We start from the raw sequence: 19,788 nt of genomic DNA on the forward strand, positions 1-19,788 counted from the left end.
TTGCTCAGTAGTCATCTGTTAATGAATAAATTTCAGTGTCCACATTGTCTCATGTCACTGATAAGGTCTTAACAGTCTGCAAGGGAAATGTGACTTAGTGACCAAGTGGCAGAGTTTTTCAGAAGTACAGCCAAGACCAGAAGTTAATACCCTGGCTCACCTAACATGCTGCTGCCCAATGGCTACACTATTGGTTCAAGACAACTTAAGTCTATATTCAGGCTTTTGCAGCTCACTGCCCTTCCCAGTACAATGGCCCTTAATTAATGTTGTGTGGACACAGAGTAATTCTGAGGTTGGAGACTAATAATGATCTGATATATACTTGCTAATATACTGTAAAACTTGCTCCATTAAACACTTTTTGATAAACTGGAATTTGGAAAAAGATATAAGTAATAAGTAGATAACTACCAAGTGTGTTTGTTATCAAATATGACAAAGTTTCTGAATAAGAAATAGGGTGACAACTCAAATATCATTGAAAGATTACCATTAGTATTATTATTAATCGTATCCACAGGAAACACATAATTGCAAAGTGTTCTCAGCTTAACTAAATGGTTCCTCAGGGATTGCAGGTTTAACCATGTAAATCTCTTTTTATACAATACATTCCAATCCTGAAAACCAAAGAGTTGAAAATTATTACCTACCAGCTCTCTCCCAAGCTGGATATCTGGAATTTATGCTAAATATTTCTGCTCCCTGCCATCAGTGGGATCGTTCAACTAAATTCTGGAATAGTGGATTAAAAGGCTTCATCAGCTAGTCCAGAACTAGAGATCAGGACTAGAGGTTTAGCTACTAATAATTGAGCCATCTTTCCTTCTGAGACCCATGAAAGGGGCTCTTTGAGCCTGTTCTCTCTAAAAAGGCTCCCAAGAGCAACTGGGGGGTGGTTGACAGATGACTTTATTCTGTCCTGGACACAGGATTCCCTCCCTTTACTGGGATAAGAAACAATGGATTTTACAACAAAGAATCATCTGAAGGGAGATTTATACTGTTAATTCTTCAACCCCAGAGGAGAGAAGGTGAGAGGAGTAAGAAAACATTACAGCAACGGCCTCAGCAGTAAGACATGGTGCCCAGCCTGGCGTCATGTTCATAATTTATTCCCACTTCCCTCCCCCATATAGCCTTAATACTTTCCTTCAACAAATACACTTACCTATATATATATATAGATACTTTAATATTAAGTATCTGTGTAGCTATTTATCTAAATCTATACACACACATACACATCATTACCCATAGAATCAGAGCCTCTCAACAACAGCCTGGATCAGCATATAGCACCCAGGATACTTAAAACACACAACAGATTACCTAAGAAATACCGTCTATGAAAAACCCAACCCCTGAAAGTGCTTTCTTTTTTTTTTTTTTTTTTTTTAGATGAGCTCACACTTTATTGGTTGCATCAACAATAAATCCAATAGTATGTCTAGAAGTGGAAAACCATGCTTATTTCCATTCTCAGAAAATGCACAACATGTCTAAGGATTTAAGGGTTCTTTGCAACAATTCCATGCCCTATTCCTCCCACACTGGGTCCTCAAGCTGAAAGTACAAGTTCGGGAAATGGTACCCATAGAGTTTCTCCTCTCTTATTTTCATTTTTTTTTTTTTATGTCTATCACAGGGCTACCATTAGGATTAAATAAGACAAAGTATGTGAAATTGCCCTGCATATCACCTGCTCAATATGGGATTTCAGTGGTGATTTTTTTTTTTATTGCCGTACCTCATTTTACTGTGCTTTGCTTTAGTGAGCTTTATAGATACATGTTGTTTTTTTTTTTCCTTGTTAATTTTCTGTTTAGTTGATCTATCCATAAGTGTGAGTGGGGTATTAAAGTCTCCCACTATTATTGTGTTATTGTTAATTTCTCCTTTCATACTTGTTAGGATTTGTCTTACATACTGCGGTGCTCCCATGTTGGGTGGATATATATTTATAATTGTTATATCTTCTACTTGGATTGATCCTTTGATCATTATGTAGTGACCTTCTTTGTCTCTTTTCACAGCCTTTGTTTTAAAGTCTAATTTATCTGATCTGAGTATTGTGACTCCTGCTTTCTTTTGGTCCCAATTTGCATGGAAAATCTTTTTCAGCCCTTCTTCAGTCTGTATGTGTCCCCTGTTTTGAGGTGGGTCTCTTGTAGACAACATATGTAGGGTCTTGTTTTTGTATCCATTCAGCCAGTCTTTGTCTTTTGGTTGGGGCATTCAACCCATTTACGTTTAAGATAATTACTAATAAGTATGATCCCGTTGCCATTTACTTTATTGTTCTGGATTGAGTTTATACACCATTTTTGTGTTTCCTGTCTAGAGAATATCCTTTAGTATTTGTTGGAGAGCTGGTTTGGTGGTGCAAAATTCTCTCAGCTTTTGCTTGTCTGAAAAGCTTTTGATTTCTCCTTCATACTTGAATGAAATCCTTGCTGGGTACAATAATCTGGGCTGTAGGTTATTTTCTTTCATCATTTTAAGTATGTCTTGCCATTCCCTCCTGGCTTGAAGAGTTTCTATTGAAAGATCAGCTGTTATCCTTATGGGAATTCCCTTGTGTGTTATTTGTTGTTTTTCCTTGCTGCTTTTAATATTTGTTCTTTGTGTTTGATCTTTGTTAATTTGATTAATATGTGTCTTGGGGTGTTTCGCCTTGGGTTTATCCTGTTTGGGACTCTCTGGGTTTCTTGGACTTGGGTGATTATTTCCTTCCCCATTTTAGGGAAGTTTTCAACTATTATCTCCTCAAGTATTTTCTCATGGTCTTTCTTTTTGTCTTCTTCTTCTGGAACCCCTATGATTCGAATGTTGTAGCGTTTAATATTGTCCTGGAGGTCTCTGAGATTGTCCTCATTTCTTTTAATTCGTTTTTCTTTTATCCTCTCTGATTCATTTATTTCTACCATTCTATGTTCTAATTCACTAATCCTATCTTCTGCCTCTGTTATTCTACTATTTGTTACCTCCAGAGTGTTTTTAATTTCATTTATTGCATTATTCATTATATATTGACTCTTTTTTATTTCTTCTAGGTCCTTGTTAAACTTTTCTTGCATCTTCTCAATCCTTGTCTCCAGGCTATTTATCTGTGATTCCATTTTAATTTCAAGATTTTGGATCAATTTCACTATCATTATTTGGAATTCTTTATCAGGTAGATTCCCTATCTCTTCCTCTTTTGTTTGGTTTGGTGGGCATTTATCCTGTTCCTTTATCTGCTGGGTATTCCTCTGTCTCTTCATCTTGTTTAAATTGCTGAGTTTGGGAGTCCTTTCTGTATTCTGGCAGTTTGTGGAGTTCTCTTTATTGTGGCGTTTCCTCGCTGTGTGTGGGTATGTAGAGGTGGCTTGTCAAGGTTTCCTGGTTAGGGAAGCTTGTGTCGGTGTTCTGGTGGGTGGAGCTGTATTTCTTCTCTTTGTTCAGTCGCTATATGGGGAGGGAGGGAGGGATGCTGCAAACAAATGACACTGGCGTCTTGCTCGCAGTGCCTCAGCCACACTGTGTCTGCCCCGCTCACGGCGCGTGTAGCCTCCCTGCCCACACTGCTCAGGCTCTAGGTTGTTCCGCCGGGAACAATCCGAGGCTGGCCCTGGGTTGCATGCACCTCCCAGGTCCAAGCCGCTCAGGTTCAGGCACTCAGGTAGTCCTCAGAGGCGCAGACTCAGTTGGGGCTGCGTTTTGTGCTCTTCCCAGGTCCGAGCAGCTCAGGTGATGAGGTGTTTGGCGGCGCCAATGCTGCGACTTATCGCCTCCCGCCACTTGGTTATCTGGGTGTAAAACCGCGCACCTTCTCAGGCAGATGTTAACCGTCCAGACCCCAATAAGTTTTAGTTAGCAAAGCCAGTTTTATAGATAATGTCTCTCTGGGGCTGCGATTGCCCACTTCCGGCTCTGGCTGCCTGTCACGGAGGGGGAAGGTTTGCAGCCGGCTACCTCTGTTTAGTCCTTTGTTCCGTCGCGCTGGCTGGCGGTGTCTTAGGTTAGGGCTGGCTTTTCGCGTGGTAGATATCCCACAGTCTGGTTTGCTAGCCCAAATTATTTCGCTCAGATAGTGCTCAAGGTATTCAGGCCAGATTCTTACTCTCAGCGATGCAGCCCGCGCTGCGCCTCCCTGCCCAACCCCCGCTTGCTAATGGCGGATGCAGGCGTCTGCGCTGCTTCTCCGCTGGAGGAGTTACCGTAGGGCTCTGCAATCTCGCAGTTTTAATTGTTTATTTATTTTTTCTCCCTGTTATGTTGTCCTCTGTGCTTCCAAAGCTCGGCACGGATTCGGCAGTGAGAAAGTTTCCTGGTGTTTGGAAACTTCTCTCTTTTTAAGACTCCCTTCCCGGGACGGAACTCCGTCCCTCCCTCTTTTGTCTCTTTTATTGTCTTTAATATTTTTTCCTACCTCCTTTCGAGGAGTTGGGTTGCTTTTCTGGGTGCCTGATGTCCTCTGCCGGCATTCAGAAGTTGTTTTGTGGAATTTACTCGACGTTTAAATGCTCTTTTGATGAATTTGTGGGGGAGAAAGTGTTTTCCCCATCCTACTCCTCCGCCATCTTGGCGCCTTCCCTGAAAGTGCTTTCTAGAGTCTTTCCCTCTGGCTGCGCTGAGGAGGAGCAGGCGGGTGACTGAATGCCAAGGTCATAGATTAATTCCTTGGGTATAACACATAGAAGAAAGGCAAAGGTTGTTTACTGAACTACGATCTTGATACCACAGCGTTTATTAAAAGGCCTTATAATAAAACGAAAGACCAATTCTTGAGGCAGCAGTGACATGTGACGTTCACGTGGCCAGCAACAACACGGGGTGTTGCAGGAGGGTGAACAGACTGAAGATGCATTAGTCTTCCAGGCAGGCTTCTGAGCAAGTAGTTTCCTAGCACGCTATCACAGGGGCAGGTAAACGGGTGTGGATCAGCTTTCTGGAAACATCTTGCTTCGGCACAACCTGCCTAGACCACAACTCCCCATTCCTGTCGACAAAGCAGCGCAGGGATGGTCCTCTACAGCAAGCTCCAATCTGCCTTATAGTCCCGAACACTACATGCTCTCTGGCGCCCATCCTGTAACTGGCCACACGGGACCACTCGCTATGTCCCGTGTGCGCCCCACATGTCCTCTTCTGTCACTTCTGTCACTGTCTCCTCTTTTCTGAACTCACTTTCCATTTCTCTCATCTCTGTCAAAAATCCTACTTACTGCTAATTCCAGACCACCACCTTCTCCTTGGTGATAATCTCTTCTGTTTTGTGATCCACACAGTATTTTATTTACAACTTATAAATTTTTGTTTTATAGTCTTGTTATTTATTTACTTCAGTTATCTCCTCTACCTATTGAATCTATCATCTAAAACACTAAACTTGTTGACATTTGGCCCCAGATTGAAGTGCCTTCTTTTTCTTTCTCTCTTCTACCTTCTTTTTCCTTTATTTCTACATCTTTTATTCTCTCTCTTCTTAGTTTCTGATTATATTATTTCGTTCAGCCCTCAGTGGCTTCTCCTAGATGCTCTATGTCACATAAAAAAATAAACCCCTGTACCCCAAATCCAAGGTCTTCCAAAATCTGAATCCAGATTTTCTGCTCAGATTCATTTCTTCCAAAATCTGAATCCAGATTTTCTGCTCAGATTCATTTCTTCCTACTCCAAGCAGGCATGTCTCTTCACCAATCTAAGAGTGAGTTGCATTCATTTTTCTCAGGATAAGATGCCAGATGAAGGGTGCAAGAGCTTGGTGAGATGAACTGGTCTAATTGGGATTCCTTCTGATTTTGGCAGGCAGGAGGAGAAAGGGGCAGCAGAGGACCAGATGGCTGGATGGTATCACTGACTCAACAGACGTAAGTTTGAGCAGACTTCAGGAGATGGTGAAGGAAAGGACAGGGAAGCCTGGTATGCTGCACTCCATTGGATCTCAAAGAGCTGGACATGACTTAGCAACTCAACAAAAAAAACAACCATATTGGAGCTCTCTCTTGCCTTCAACATGGCCTCTGAGCTTCCTGACTGGTTCTGTCAAATCACTCTTCTCCTAACTACAGTAATTTGAACAGAGACACATGTACACCCATGGAGAATGCCATGTGAAGACAGAAGCAGAGAATGGAGTGATGTAGCTTCAAGCCAAGGAACACCAAGCATTGTGACATCAGCAGAAGCTAGGACAAATGCATGAAACAGATTCTTCCTCAGAGCTCTCAAAAGGAACCAACCCTAGACTTCCCTGGTGGTCCAGTAGTTAAGACTCTGGCTGCCAATGCAGGGGACACAGGTTCAATCTCAGGTCCAGGAAGATCCCACGTGCCACAGGGCCACTAAGCCTGTGTGCCACAACTAGTGGAGCCCACGCCCTAGAGCTCATGCTCTGCAACAAGAGAAGCCACCACGATGAGAAGCCCGCACCCTGCAACTAGAGTAGCCCCACCCCCCGCCACAACTAGAGAAAGCCCGAGCGCAGCCACAAAGACCCAGAACAGCCAAAAATAAATAAATAAAGTTTGTTTGTTTTTAAAAAAGGAACCAACCTAACAACATCTTGATTTTGGACTTCTAGCCTCCATATATATGAGAAAAAAACATAGAAATACAATGCCTTTTGGTATTAGGACCTTTAGACAAACTAAAATAGTATCTCTCAAGAACATCACAGATTTTTCCAGCCCACAAACAATAGGACAGCACAGAGGTAAATGTGAGGGTGCCACATGCCCAAGACTCACAGGCAGCAAGCATCCTCTCCGTGCCTGATACAAACCTGCCATTACACGTCAGTGGACTTCACTCAGAAGCCTCCAACGTGAATATGACTGATATGGTGTGTGCAATACACTTTATAATCCTAATATCCTGCTGGATTTCAGCTGATGATCAAGAAACATTGCCCTACAGTAAATGCCCAGATGTCTGTACTATCTTTAATCTGGTTTATTATTTATTACCTCTTCCTTCAAAACTTGGCTCTGGAAAGTGAAAGTTGCTCAGTCGTGTCCAACTCTTTGCAACCCCATGGACTGACTATACAGACCTTGGAATTCTCCAGGCCAGGATACTGGAGTGGGTAGCCTTTCCCTTCTCCAGGGGATCTTCCCAACCCAGCGATCAAACCCAGGTGTCCCACATTGCAGGTGGATTCTTTACCAGATGAGCCACAAAGGAAGGCTCTGGAAACTGTCCTTATTTGAAATACTGTTTTGTGCCTGTGGTTGACTTTTTATTGTATCCTAGATAACCTATTGGAAATGTGTAAGGAAAAAAGAGAGACAGGCAAAGGAGAGACGAAAGAGTCAGAGAGAACTAGTAACCAAGCAGTGTTACCAGATAAAAGACAAATACATTTTTAGTATGAGTAAGTCCCAAGTCTTACTTGGAACATATACTAAAACAAAATTCATTGTTTATCTGAAATTAAATTTAACTGGGCAGCCTATACTTTTATGTGCTGAATCTAGCAACCCAAGGGGATTTTCTAGTTCTTTTCCTAAAGCTGCACTATCATTTAAGCATGAATACAGGATTACTTTTTCTGAATCAGCAATAATTGCAATGCAAACAACAATTCTAGGGACTACAAACAAACAAAAAACACTTTATCCAATCACATAAACTCTTAAATGAAAACCAGATTCGTAACTCAAACCTTTGTTGGTGATTGGTCAGGGATGCAGTTTATCCGTTCAGAGTCATTTACCACTGGGCACTCAGCAGAACCAGGGGTGGTACTTGTCCCAGAATCTGGGCTAACTGTCGTCCCAGGATCTAGGATTATCCCAAAAACAAACATAAAATGAGACCACCAGACAGAATTAACATCACAGGCATTTGATACCCCCATAGCTCTCAACACTTTCAATTATATGGATGTCACTGCTGATTGGGCTTCACTCTGTGACTTTGAAATGTACATATTCACTTTATAAAGCTTCATTTTGTTCTTGCTGACTGCATTTAACCCTATATATACCTGTACCTGGAGAAGAGCATGACAACCCCCTCCAGTATTCTTGCCTGGGAAATCCTATGGACAGAGAAGGCTGGTGGGCTACAGTCCACAGGGTTGCAAAGAGTCGGACACAACTGAAGCAACTTAGCATGTATGCATACCTGCACCATCTCCTTCTACCAGCAAGGCCTCCCCAAGTGCATACAAGAGCAAGGAGTTGGATTCCACCATTAGATTGAAAGCTCATCAAAGATTTCTTTAGGGCTCTCTACAATAAGTTCATAACAATATCAGGACAAAACAATGAGGCTTTTAATAAGCTTTCTTTTCACTAGGGTTTCCAATTCAAAGTGGTGGATTGGGATTTCCCTGGTGGTCCAGTGGTTTAAAGACTTCATTTTCCAATGCAGGGAGTACAGGTTTGATCCCTAATTGAGAAGCTAAGATAAGATCCCACCCACATGCCTCAAAGTCAAAAACCAAACATAAAACAGAAGCAATATTGTAACAAATTCAATAAAGACTAAAAATGGCCCACATCAAAAGCAAACAAACAAACAACTTAAAAAAAAAAAGGCAAACAAAATACCCCAAAAGTGATGGATTAAAAGAACTTCTTGTTTGTGTCAGTTTCTGCATGCAGGTTTTATTTTCATCTTCAGGATCAGAGAATTTTAAGAATTTAACAACCTTTGAGATTATTTAATCTAGCTTCCCACAAAAGTAGAAATGGCATGGCTGAGAATAAGGGAAGGAGGGAATAGTCTTTCCTCTGGCTACATACTGGCCTTTGTTGCCTGCCCCAACTAGGAAGCTGCTCTTAGATGAAGCCCAGATACAAAATCATGGATAACTCAGCACAATCTAGCCCCGCTTTGAAAATAATACAGCTCAATAAACTTTTAATAAACTACTCTATTTGCTGTTATTTTTTTAAAGAACAAACTTGGGCCTAATATATTTTACTTGATTATATACTTATTTGACTATGTTTTATGTCAGTTCAGTCACTCAGTCGTGTCTGACTCTTTGCGACCCCATGGACTGCAGCACACCGGGCTTCCCTGTCCATCACCAGCTAATCGAGTTGGTGATGCCATCCCACCATCTTACCCTCTGTTGTCCCCTTCTACTCCTACCTTCAATCTTTCCCAGCTTCAGGGTCTTTTCCAATGAGTCAGTTCTTTGCATCAGGTGGCTAAAGTATTGGAGTTTCATATAAGGGTATTATTAATTATTATTGTGAAAAAATACAATTATTTAATGAAATTTGGCCAATATATTTTGAGTGCCAGTTGTGGAATCCTGTACTAGGCTAAACTGGGGGATAAAAGTGTCAGAGTTAGACCTCAATGTATGCCTGTTGTGCTGTCACATTATTTTGCTGACAATATTGTAACACATTCAATAAAGACTAAAAATGGCCCACATCAAAAGCAAACAAACAAACAAAAAACTTTCAAAAAAAACAAACAAAATACCCCAAAAGTGGTGGATTAAAAGACAAAAGTCCCTCTAGTCAAAGCTATGGTTTTTCCAGTAGTCATGTATGGATGTGACAGTTGGACTATAAAGAAAGCTGAGCACTGAAGAATCAATGCTCTTGACCTGTGGTGTTGGAGAAGACTCTTGAGAGTCCCTTGGACTGCAAGGAGATCCAACCAGACCATCCTACAGGAAATCAGTCCTCAGTGTTCATTGGAAGGACTGATGCTGAAGCTGAAGCTCCAATACTTTGGCCACCTGATGCAAAGAACTGACTCATTGGAAAAGACACTGATGCTGGGAAAGATTGAAGGCAGGAAGAGAAGGGGACGACAGAGGATGAGATGGTTGGATGGCATCACCGACTCGATGAACATGGGCTTGAGCAAGCTCTGGGAGTTGGTGATGGACAGGGAAGCCTGGTGTGCAGTCCATGGGGTCACAGGGAGTCAGACACTACTGAGTGACTGAGCTGAACTGCGCTGTCACAGTTTGAGTTGGGTGGTCCCCAACACACACATACAGGCTCACACCAGTCAACATGAAAGCATTACTTACTTCCCTGCCATTTATGAGGTTTCTGCTTTGAAAAGAGCAACATGTGGAGGAATAACTCCAGACCTCCTTGTTACCTTGTGATTCCAGGGAATCTCTGGCTGAAAGCACGAAGATGGGAATAGTGATGATAAACACCACAAGCAGAAGAATACTGAGCATAAGCTCCAAAGTAGTGAACTTTTTCAGCTTCTTTCTTGCCATCTACAAAGAAAGAGAAACAAGTTTAGATTTGAGTTTTCTTTTATATAGTCAGCGAAGTTTTTTTAATGGAAAAGCTCAAATGTATATACAAGAGGAATGAGTAAAATAACAAAGGCCCAGGTACCCATCAACTATAATTATCAGTTGGGTAATTTCACTCTAAAGTAAGTGTTAGTCAGTCATGTCTGACTCTTTGTGACCCCATGGACTGTAGCCCGCCAGGCTCCTCTGTCCATGGGATTCTTCAGGCAAGAATACTGGAGTGGGTTGTCATTTCATTCTTCAGGGAAACCTTCCTGACCCAGGGATCAAACCCAAGTCTTTTGCATTGGCAGGCAGATTCTTTACCACTGAGCCACAGGGGAAGTCCAATACTATTCTAAATAATATTTCCCATGTAAAGGAAACATCTCTAAGGACTCCTTAGAGATGTTTAATTTGAGCCTGGGGCAGGAAATGTACAAAAGGAGCTTAGGTTATCATGTTAAACCAGCAAGAAGGAGCTACCAAAGAGTACCAGGAACCAACCTGAAGAGACTCTCATTGGGTTAAGTGGGACAATATGAGCATTAATAATAATAATGCCGTCAGTGGACTAATATGGATGAAACGTATTTAAATCTATGAATTCATAAAGATTTTGGACTAAAAATTCTCATTGATCCCCTTTGGAGGATTCTAGGGATAAACTCCTTAGTTTGAAAACCAGTAAATAAAAAGTCAAATGTTTATCCTACCTTTCCACTACAAACTGTTCCTGAATAAACCAAATGATAGACGAGGGAAAATTTCTTTCTATAGGAATATTTCATTTAATAAGTAAACAAAGAATGATAAAATTACAGTGTCACTGCATCACAACTCCTAATGAAATAGTGGAGTGAAGAAATGCTCCCCAATGGCTGTGAACATTTAAAGCAAAAAAAGAATCTGTTAGATTTTATGTATGTCCTGCTGGAAGATGCTGTTCCCCATCTATGCACCATTCATGCTATAGAAAACAAATCTGTATCTGTCAAAACTCCAGGTCTAATAATTTACAGGAAATACAAGGATGGAGAGACATGTTGGGCTGCATGGAGATGCAATCAGCAAAGTTAAGTATTCCAAACCCACAGGAATTGTAAGATAATAAATGTTTATTGCTTCAAGCTGTTAAATTTGGGGCAATTTGTTATGCAACAATAGATAATTAATATACATGAGTAAATATGACTTTTGAAAAAATATCATTTTAAAATGATACATTTTAAAATATACATTTTTTAAAAATCTGTTTGCCTCTCATCAAAATGGCCTTCTGCATTATATATTTAAATATGGTTACCTGCTCTATGGAACAAAGATAATAAGTTTCTAGCTATAGGAGAGACATATTTCCTTAAGCCTTAAAGAGAAAAATCCCTCATCAGCATCATCTGATTGACCTCACTTCCCAAATTATAGGGGTCTCAGTGGTGAAACCTTACCATGTCCTAAATTGGAAATACGATTCAGGAAAAATTAAGGTCAAGAAAATGACAAACATGTATACTTATGGCTGATCCATGTTGCTGTTCAGCAGAAACCAACTCAACTGTAAAGCAATTATCCTCCAACTAAAAATAAATTTTAAAAAAAAATTAAAGAAAAGAAAAGAAAAATGACAGGAGGCAAATAGAATAAGGAAGCAATTTAAATAGATTTAACTGCTTTTAAGAGAAAAATTGTTAAAAAAAACAAACACCTACTTAGCAGACTGTTGCCAATCTTTGTATATTCTATTTCATGTGACAAGCATAAACTGTGCAATGACAATGATAAAAATCACTACCCACAACTGAGTAACGTGCTAATAAGATTACGTAATTTGTTGCACGCAATCTTCCTAACAACCCTCAGTGAGTTATTGCTACCATCTTCACTTTCAGATGAGGAAATTGAGCTTCAGCAAGGTCATATAACCTGCCTGATTTTACACAGATGATAAGGGGCAAAGTCACAGTTTGAATACCAGCCCTTTGGAGCTCGCAGCCAGAACTTGTAACCACTACTCTGTTGTTCCATGCCATGATGCCCACGGTGCACTCCCGAGAAAGCTTTTGGCGAGATTGTGCTTTTATCAGATAGTGTCTGGGTCATTAAACAAGTGCTTAGAACGGGTGTGGCCCGGGGTGAGGTGCATAACATGCATTATTTCATTTTGTCCTGACAACTATCCTCTAAGCTGAGACTGTACGACAGGTTGGACTTTGATAAGTGCTCTGGAGAAAAATAAGGCTTGGGTGGGGGGACAATGAGGAATGGGGGAGAATGGGGTGGTGGTTGCAATGTTAATTAGGGAAAGTCTCCTGGAAAAGCTGAAAGTTATTGCTGTACATAAATCATGTGGACTCCATGGTCATTTTTTTCCCTCTTAAATTAAAACGCTTATATGAATAATTGCCAAAGCTCATTTTCCTGGTACTGCTCTAATCATTTTAGGCAAAGTAGATAGATAGTCAGGTGGGGCCCAAACTTGAGATGGCTACTTGAATTCTAGATAATTCAGATAAACTAGATAATCCATTTTCATTTTTTTATGTATAGCCGATAGCTGATTGGCATATGGCAATTTAAGTCTTTTAAAAATTCTTTGATAACACGAGGCAAGAGCTCTTGTGGGAAAGAAAGGGTTCATTTTACAGAGACTGAGAATAACTTGCAAAGAGGACCCCAGCAAGTCATGGCTATTCCTCAAAATTCCTGGGTAAAATTTATTGGCCTGATACATTGTCATCTGGATATTTAAAGAATGGGAAGGAAAAAGGGAGCTAACGGTCTTTTTCTCCCAAGTCTTGTTACATCCAAAGTGCAAAGATCTAAAAGCTTGACCTAACTTAGCTGTGTGACCTTGGAAAAACTGCTGAACCCCTCTGGGCCTCATTTTCCTCATCCGAACCCCAAATGCATCATCTCTGGAAGACAGCTATGACCCTATTCTCACCCCAGCAGCAGGGTGTGCAAAGGCTTATTTTGTCCATCACATTTGGCAGTTTTGGAAATTTTCAGATGGAAAATCTCTTCTTCTAGGGCCATCTAGCCCTTAGTATTCCATGCTCAGGGAACAGTTTACATATAAAGTATTGGTATTAGCCCATCAAAATTCATTGGTAAGGGTTGCCTGATGCTAAAAATCTTTGGCATCTGTGGAAGAATGAGTGAAACAGTGACGTGCTAGCTTAGTTGGGGGTACAGAACAGAAGGGTCCCCCCACCATTTGGTCCTTCCCAGCACAGCAAAACAAAGACCCCTCTCTCTTCTTCCTGCCTGCCTACCATGCACACACACTGTTCCACACTGTGATAAAGAGTAGTAGGCAGTTTAGAGGTTCGGAATACTCCTTCCACACAGGAAAGCCACCATTCAGACTCTCTACTGAAAACCCATGGAAGCCATTTCTAGTGAGACCCACGGGATTGATCGTGGTTTCCCTTCTGTTTCCCCAATCGCAACTCTTCCTTCTCACCTCCATGGCTCATCAGAAAAGGAATGCCCACTGTGTTCAGCTAGACACTCAACAACCAGTGAAGACAGGACTCTCTATTACTTCATTTTGTCAGAGAGGGTCCAGCAACGATCCATCACCTTTCCACTCCCCTAGGCACTCGTTTCATTTTGACACGCGACAGTCAGTCCAGACATCGAGGCTTTCCCTTCATTTCCTTCTTCCAGACCCCACAGGAAATCTCCTGACATACCAAAGCAGGTACACACCCCAATACTTCACACACATACACACACACACACACACACACACCCCTTTAGACTCTTACCCATAACAATTCTTTATTTGATCAGCAAAGGCACCAAACTCACAGGGATAGAAACAAATTTCTCAAGTTGCTGACTGTGATGGATTCTTGAAACACCACTTCTCAATCACAGCTCCATGTCATTTTAGAAGGAACATCCCAAATTGCCCTCATCTAACTCCCAAATTCTAACTCCTTCCCCTCACTTCCCCCACCTCGTCTCAAGAATCAGAATTCACCTCAAAAATTAAATCAGTCATCGCCACACACACACACACACGTCTCAAGGACAAAAAGAGTTGTGTTTTGTTTAATATGTGTTTGTATAATTTTGTGGTTTGTTATTGATGCTTATCTTTGTGTTTAACCAGTTAACAAGGGCATCTGATTGAAGGAGATGAGCACAAGTCCACACACACTTGTACACACGCATCTGTAGCCATCAGTGAGCACACAGTTTAGGAACATACCTCATAACCCCGAGGCTGTGTCCTCTCTCTGAAGGATGGGCTGGTAATCCGTGCAGAGCACAGTCCAGAGAAAGCAGCCACAGCCCTGGTAACCAGTTACGGTGCTGATGTTAATGGAGTTCAAATGCAAATCATTGCCCAGCTTTTTCTCAGGCTGATTTGCTGGTTAATTAGTAATCAAGGTCTACCTCTGAGGTGAACATCCTTTAAGACCTTGGGGCAAGAAGCGACCACCCTGAACCCAGGAACACAGAATGTCTCTGCAGCAGTGGCGCTCCATGAGCCTGCTAGCAGAGCAAGACCGACTCAAAGTGTAGATGACAGAGAACAACAACAACAAAATGATCCAGGTAGCCCAGAAGAGCTCCCTCTCTCCCAGCGACCCCAATCTCATTCACTGATCAGTGTTTGAAGGAAATGATTCTGAAAATGTTTACAAAATAGTTCTCTTCTTCTCCTGCCTCTTTTTAAAGCTGTATGTGTGTGTGTGTACGTGTGTGCGTGGGCTAAAGAGACCCTTTGGCCATCTTATGCTTCCTCTGGACTTCTCTTAGGATTACATTTTTTTATGCATGAGACAAAAATACAGAAGTACAAAATAAGGATACCAAAGAAACTAATTTCATTGAGTTACAGTTACTAATAGATAGATAAGATAGTGAAGTCGCTCAGTCGTGTCCAACTCTTTGCGACCCCATGAACAGTAGCCAACAAGGCTCCTCCGTCCATGGGATTTTCCAGGCAAGAATACTGGAGTGGGTTGCCATTTCCTTCTTCAGGGGATCTTCCCAGCCCAGGGATCGAACCCAGGTCTCCTGCATTGTAGGCAGGCGCTTTACCTTGTGAGCCACCAGGAAGTCACACTTACTAAAATTCTTCTTAAATTGCAGTATAATAATGTATGTTCTTTTTAGTTCACTCACTCAGTCCTCAGTGTTCATTGGAAGGACTGATGCTGACTGAAGCTCCAATACTTTGGCCACCTGATGCAAAGAACTGACTCATTGGAAAGACACTGATGCTGGGAAAGATTGAAGGCAGGAAGAAAGGGGACGACAGAGGATGAGATGGTTGGATGGCATCACCGACTGATGAACATGGGCTTGAGCAAGCTCTGGGAGTTGGTGATGGACAGGGAAGCCTGGTGTGCAGTCCATGGGGTCACAGGGAGTCAGACACTACTGAGTGACTGAGCTGAACTGCGCTGTCACAGTTTGAGTTGGGTGGTCCCCAACACACACATACAGGCTCACACCAGTCAACATGAAAGCATTACTTACTTCCTGCCATTTATGAGGTTTCTGCTTTGAAAAGAGCAACATGTGGAGGAATAACTCCAGACCTCCTTGTTACCTTGTGATTCCAGGGAATCTCTGGCTGAAAGCACGAAGATGGGAATAGTGATGATAAACACCACAAGCAGAAGAATACTGAGCATAAGCTCCAAAGTAGTGAACTTTTTCAGCTTCTTTCTTGCCATCTACAAAGAAAGAGAAACAAGTTTAGATTTGAGTTTTCTTTTATATAGTCAGCGAAGTTTTTTTAATGGAAAAGCTCAAATGTATATACAAGAGGAATGAGTAAAATAACAAAGGCCCAGGTACCCATCAACTATAATTATCAGTTGGGTAATTTCACTCTAAAGTAAGTGTTAGTCAGTCATGTCTGACTCTTTGTGACCCCATGGACTGTAGCCCGCCAGGCTCCTCTGTCCATGGGATTCTTCAGGCAAGAATACTGGGTGGGTTGTCATTTCATTCTTCAGGGAAACCTTCCTGACCCAGGATCAAACCCAAGTCTTTTTGCATTGGCAGGCAGATTCTTTACCACTGAGCCACAGGGGAAGTCAATACTATTCTAAATAATATTTCCCATAGTAAAAACATCTCTAAGGACTCCTTAGAGATGTTTAATTTGAGCCTGGGGCAGGAAATGTACAAAAGGAGCTTAGGTTATCATGTTAAACCAGCAAGAAGGAGCTACAAAGAGTACCAGGAACCAACCTGAAGAGACTCTCATTGGGTTAAGGGGGACAATATGAGCATTAATAATAATAATGCCGTCAGTGGACTAATATGGATGAAACGATATTTAAATCTATGAATTCATAAAGATTTTGGACTAAAAATTCTCATTGATCCCCTTTGAGGATTCTAGGATAAACTCCTTAGTTTGAAAACCAGTAAATAAAAAGTCAAATGTTTATCCTACCTTTCCACTACAAACTGTTCCTGAATAAACCAAATGATAGACGAGGGAAAATTTCTTTCTATAGGAATATTTCATTTAATAAGTAAACAAAGAATGATAAAATTACAGTGTCACTGCATCACAACTCCTAATGAAATAGTGGAGTGAAGAAATGCTCCCCAATGGCTGTGAACATTTAAAGCAAAAAAAGAATCTGTTAGATTTTATGTATGTCCTGCTGGAAGATGCTGTTCCCATCTATGCACCATTCATGCTATAGAAAACAAATCTGTATCTGTCAAAACTCCAGGTCTAATAATTTACAGGAAATACAAGGATGGAGAGACATGTTGGGCTGCATGGAGATGCAATCAGCAAAGTTAAGTATTCCAAACCCACAGGAATTGTAAGATAATAAATGTTTATTGCTTCAAGCTGTTAAATTTGGGGCAATTTGTTATGCAACAATAGATAATTAATATACATGAGTAAATATGACTTTTGAAAAAATATCATTTTTAAAATGATACATTTTTAAAATATACATTTTTTAAAAATCTGTTTGCCTCTCATCAAAATGGCCTTCTGCATTATATATTTAAATATGGTTACCTGCTCTATGGAACAAAGATAATAAGTTTCTAGCTATAGGAGAGACATATTTCCTTAAGCCTTAAAGAGAAAAAATCCCTCATCAGCATCATCTGATTGACCTCACTTCCCAAATTATAGGGGTCTCAGTGGTGAAACCTTACCATGTCCTAAATTGGAAATACGATTCAGGAAAAATTAAGGTCAAGAAAAATGACAAACATGTATACTTATGGCTGATCCATGTTGCTGTTCAGCAGAAACCAACTCAACTGTAAAGCAATTATCCTCCAACTAAAAATAAATTTTAAAAAAATTAAAGAAAAGAAAAGAAAAATGACAGGAGGCAAATAGAATAAGGAAGCAATTTAAATAGATTTAACTGCTTTTAAGAGAAAAAATTGTTAAAAAAAACAAACACCTACTTAGCAGACTGTTGCCAATCTTTGTATATTCTATTTCATGTGACAAGCATAAACTGTGCAATGACAATGATAAAAATCACTACCCACAACTGAGTAACGTGCTAATAAGATTACGTAATTTGTTGCACGCAATCTTCCTAACAACCCTCAGTGAGTTATTGCTACCATCTTCACTTTCAGATGAGGAAATTGAGCTTCAGCAAGGTCATATAACCTGCCTGATTTTACACAGATGATAAGGGGCAAAGTCACAGTTTGAATACCAGCCCTTTGGAGCTCGCAGCCAGAACTTGTAACCACTACTCTGTTGTTCCATGCCATGATGCCCACGGTGCACTCCCGAGAAAGCTTTTGGCGATTGTGTGCTTTATCAGATAGTGTCTGGGTCATTAAACAAGTGCTTAGAACGGGTGTGGCCCGGGGTGAGGTGCATAACATGCATTATTTCATTTTGTCCTGACAACTATCCTCTAAGCTGAGACTGTACGACAGGTTGGACTTTGATAAGTGCTCTGGAGAAAAATAAGGCTTGGGTGGGGGGACAATGAGGAATGGGGGAGAATGGGGGTGGTGGTTGCAATGTTAATTAGGGAAAGTCTCCTGGAAAAGCTGAAAGTTATTGCTGTACATAAATCATGTGGACTCCATGGTCATTTTTTTCCCTCTTAAATTAAAACGCTTATATGAATAATTGCCAAAGCTCATTTTCCTGGTACTGCTCTAATCATTTAGGCAAAGTAGATAGATAGTCAGGTGGGGCCCAAACTTGAGATGGCTACTTGAATTCTAGATAATTCAGATAAACTAGATAATCCATTTTCATTTTTTTATGTATAGCCGATAGCTGATTGGCATATGGCAATTTAAGTCTTTTAAAAATTCTTTGATAACACGAGGCAAGAGCTCTTGTGGGAAAGAAAGGGTTCATTTTACAGAGACTGAGAATAACTTGCAAAGAGGACCCCAGCAAGTCATGGCTATTCCTCAAAATTCCTGGGTAAAATTTATTGGCCTGATACATTGTCATCTGGATATTTAAAGAATGGGAAGGAAAAAGGGAGCTAACGGTCTTTTTCTCCCAAGTCTTGTTACATCCAAAGTGCAAAGATCTAAAAGCTTGACCTAACTTAGCTGTGTGACCTTGGAAAAACTGCTGAACCCCTCTGGGCCTCATTTTTTCCTCATCCGAACCCCAAATGCATCATCTCTGGAAGACAGCTATGACCCTATTCTCACCCCAGCAGCAGGGTGTGCAAAGGCTTATTTTGTCCATCACATTTGGCAGTTTTGGAAATTTTCAGATGGAAAATCTCTTCTTCTAGGGCCATCTAGCCCTTAGTATTCCATGCTCAGGGAACAGTTTACATATAAAGTATTGGTATTAGCCCATCAAAATTCATTGGTAAGGGTTGCCTGATGCTAAAAATCTTTGGCATCTGTGGAAGAATGAGTGAAACAGTGACGTGCTAGCTTAGTTGGGGGTACAGAACAGAAGGGTCCCCCCACCATTTGGTCCTTCCCAGCACAGCAAAACAAAGACCCCTCTCTCTTCTTCCTGCCTGCCTACCATGCACACACACTGTTCCACACTGTGATAAAGAGTAGTAGGCAGTTTAGAGGTTCGAATACTCCTTCCACACAGGAAAGCCACCATTCAGACTCTCTACTGAAAACCCATGGAAGCCATTTCTAGTGAGACCCACGGGATTGATCGTGGTTTCCCTTCTGTTTCCCCAATCGCAACTCTTCCTTCTCACCTCCATGGCTCATCAGAAAAGGAATGCCCACTGTGTTCAGCTAGACACTCAACAACCAGTGAAGACAGGACTCTCTATTACTTCATTTTGTCAGAGAGGGTCCAGCAACGATCCATCACCTTTCCACTCCCCTAGGCACTCGTTTCATTTTGACACGCGACAGTCAGTCCAGACATCGAGGCTTTCCCTTCATTTCCTTCTTCCAGACCCCACAGGAAATCTCCTGACATACCAAAGCAGGTACACACCCCAATACTTCACACATACACACACACACACACACACACCCCTTTAGACTCTTACCCATAACAATTCTTTATTTGATCAGCAAAGGCACCAAACTCACAGGGATAGAAACAAATTTCTCAAGTTGCTGACTGT

At 41.1% G+C, this 19,788-nt stretch overlaps 1 protein-coding gene across 1 annotated transcript in view; it reads right to left on the reverse strand.

Moving 5' to 3' along the window:
* Positions 1 to 10,197, reverse strand: part of MGAM (maltase-glucoamylase) — an 87,092-nt gene extending 76,895 nt beyond the window's left edge. The window contains exons 1-2 of the mRNA XM_070368769.1: positions 10,075 to 10,197; positions 7,655 to 7,773 (exon numbers count right to left, since the gene is read on the reverse strand). Coding sequence (XP_070224870.1) covers positions 7,655 to 7,773; positions 10,075 to 10,159 — 204 coding nt within the window. The 5' untranslated portion in view covers positions 10,160 to 10,197. The remainder of the gene's footprint in view (positions 1 to 7,654; positions 7,774 to 10,074) is intronic.
* Positions 10,198 to 19,788: the final 9,591 nt, after the last annotated feature.

The sequence above is a fragment of the Bos mutus genome, chromosome 4 (assembly GCF_027580195.1).
Source record: "Bos mutus isolate GX-2022 chromosome 4, NWIPB_WYAK_1.1, whole genome shotgun sequence".
In the NCBI taxonomy this organism is placed as follows: domain Eukaryota; kingdom Metazoa; phylum Chordata; class Mammalia; order Artiodactyla; family Bovidae; genus Bos; species Bos mutus.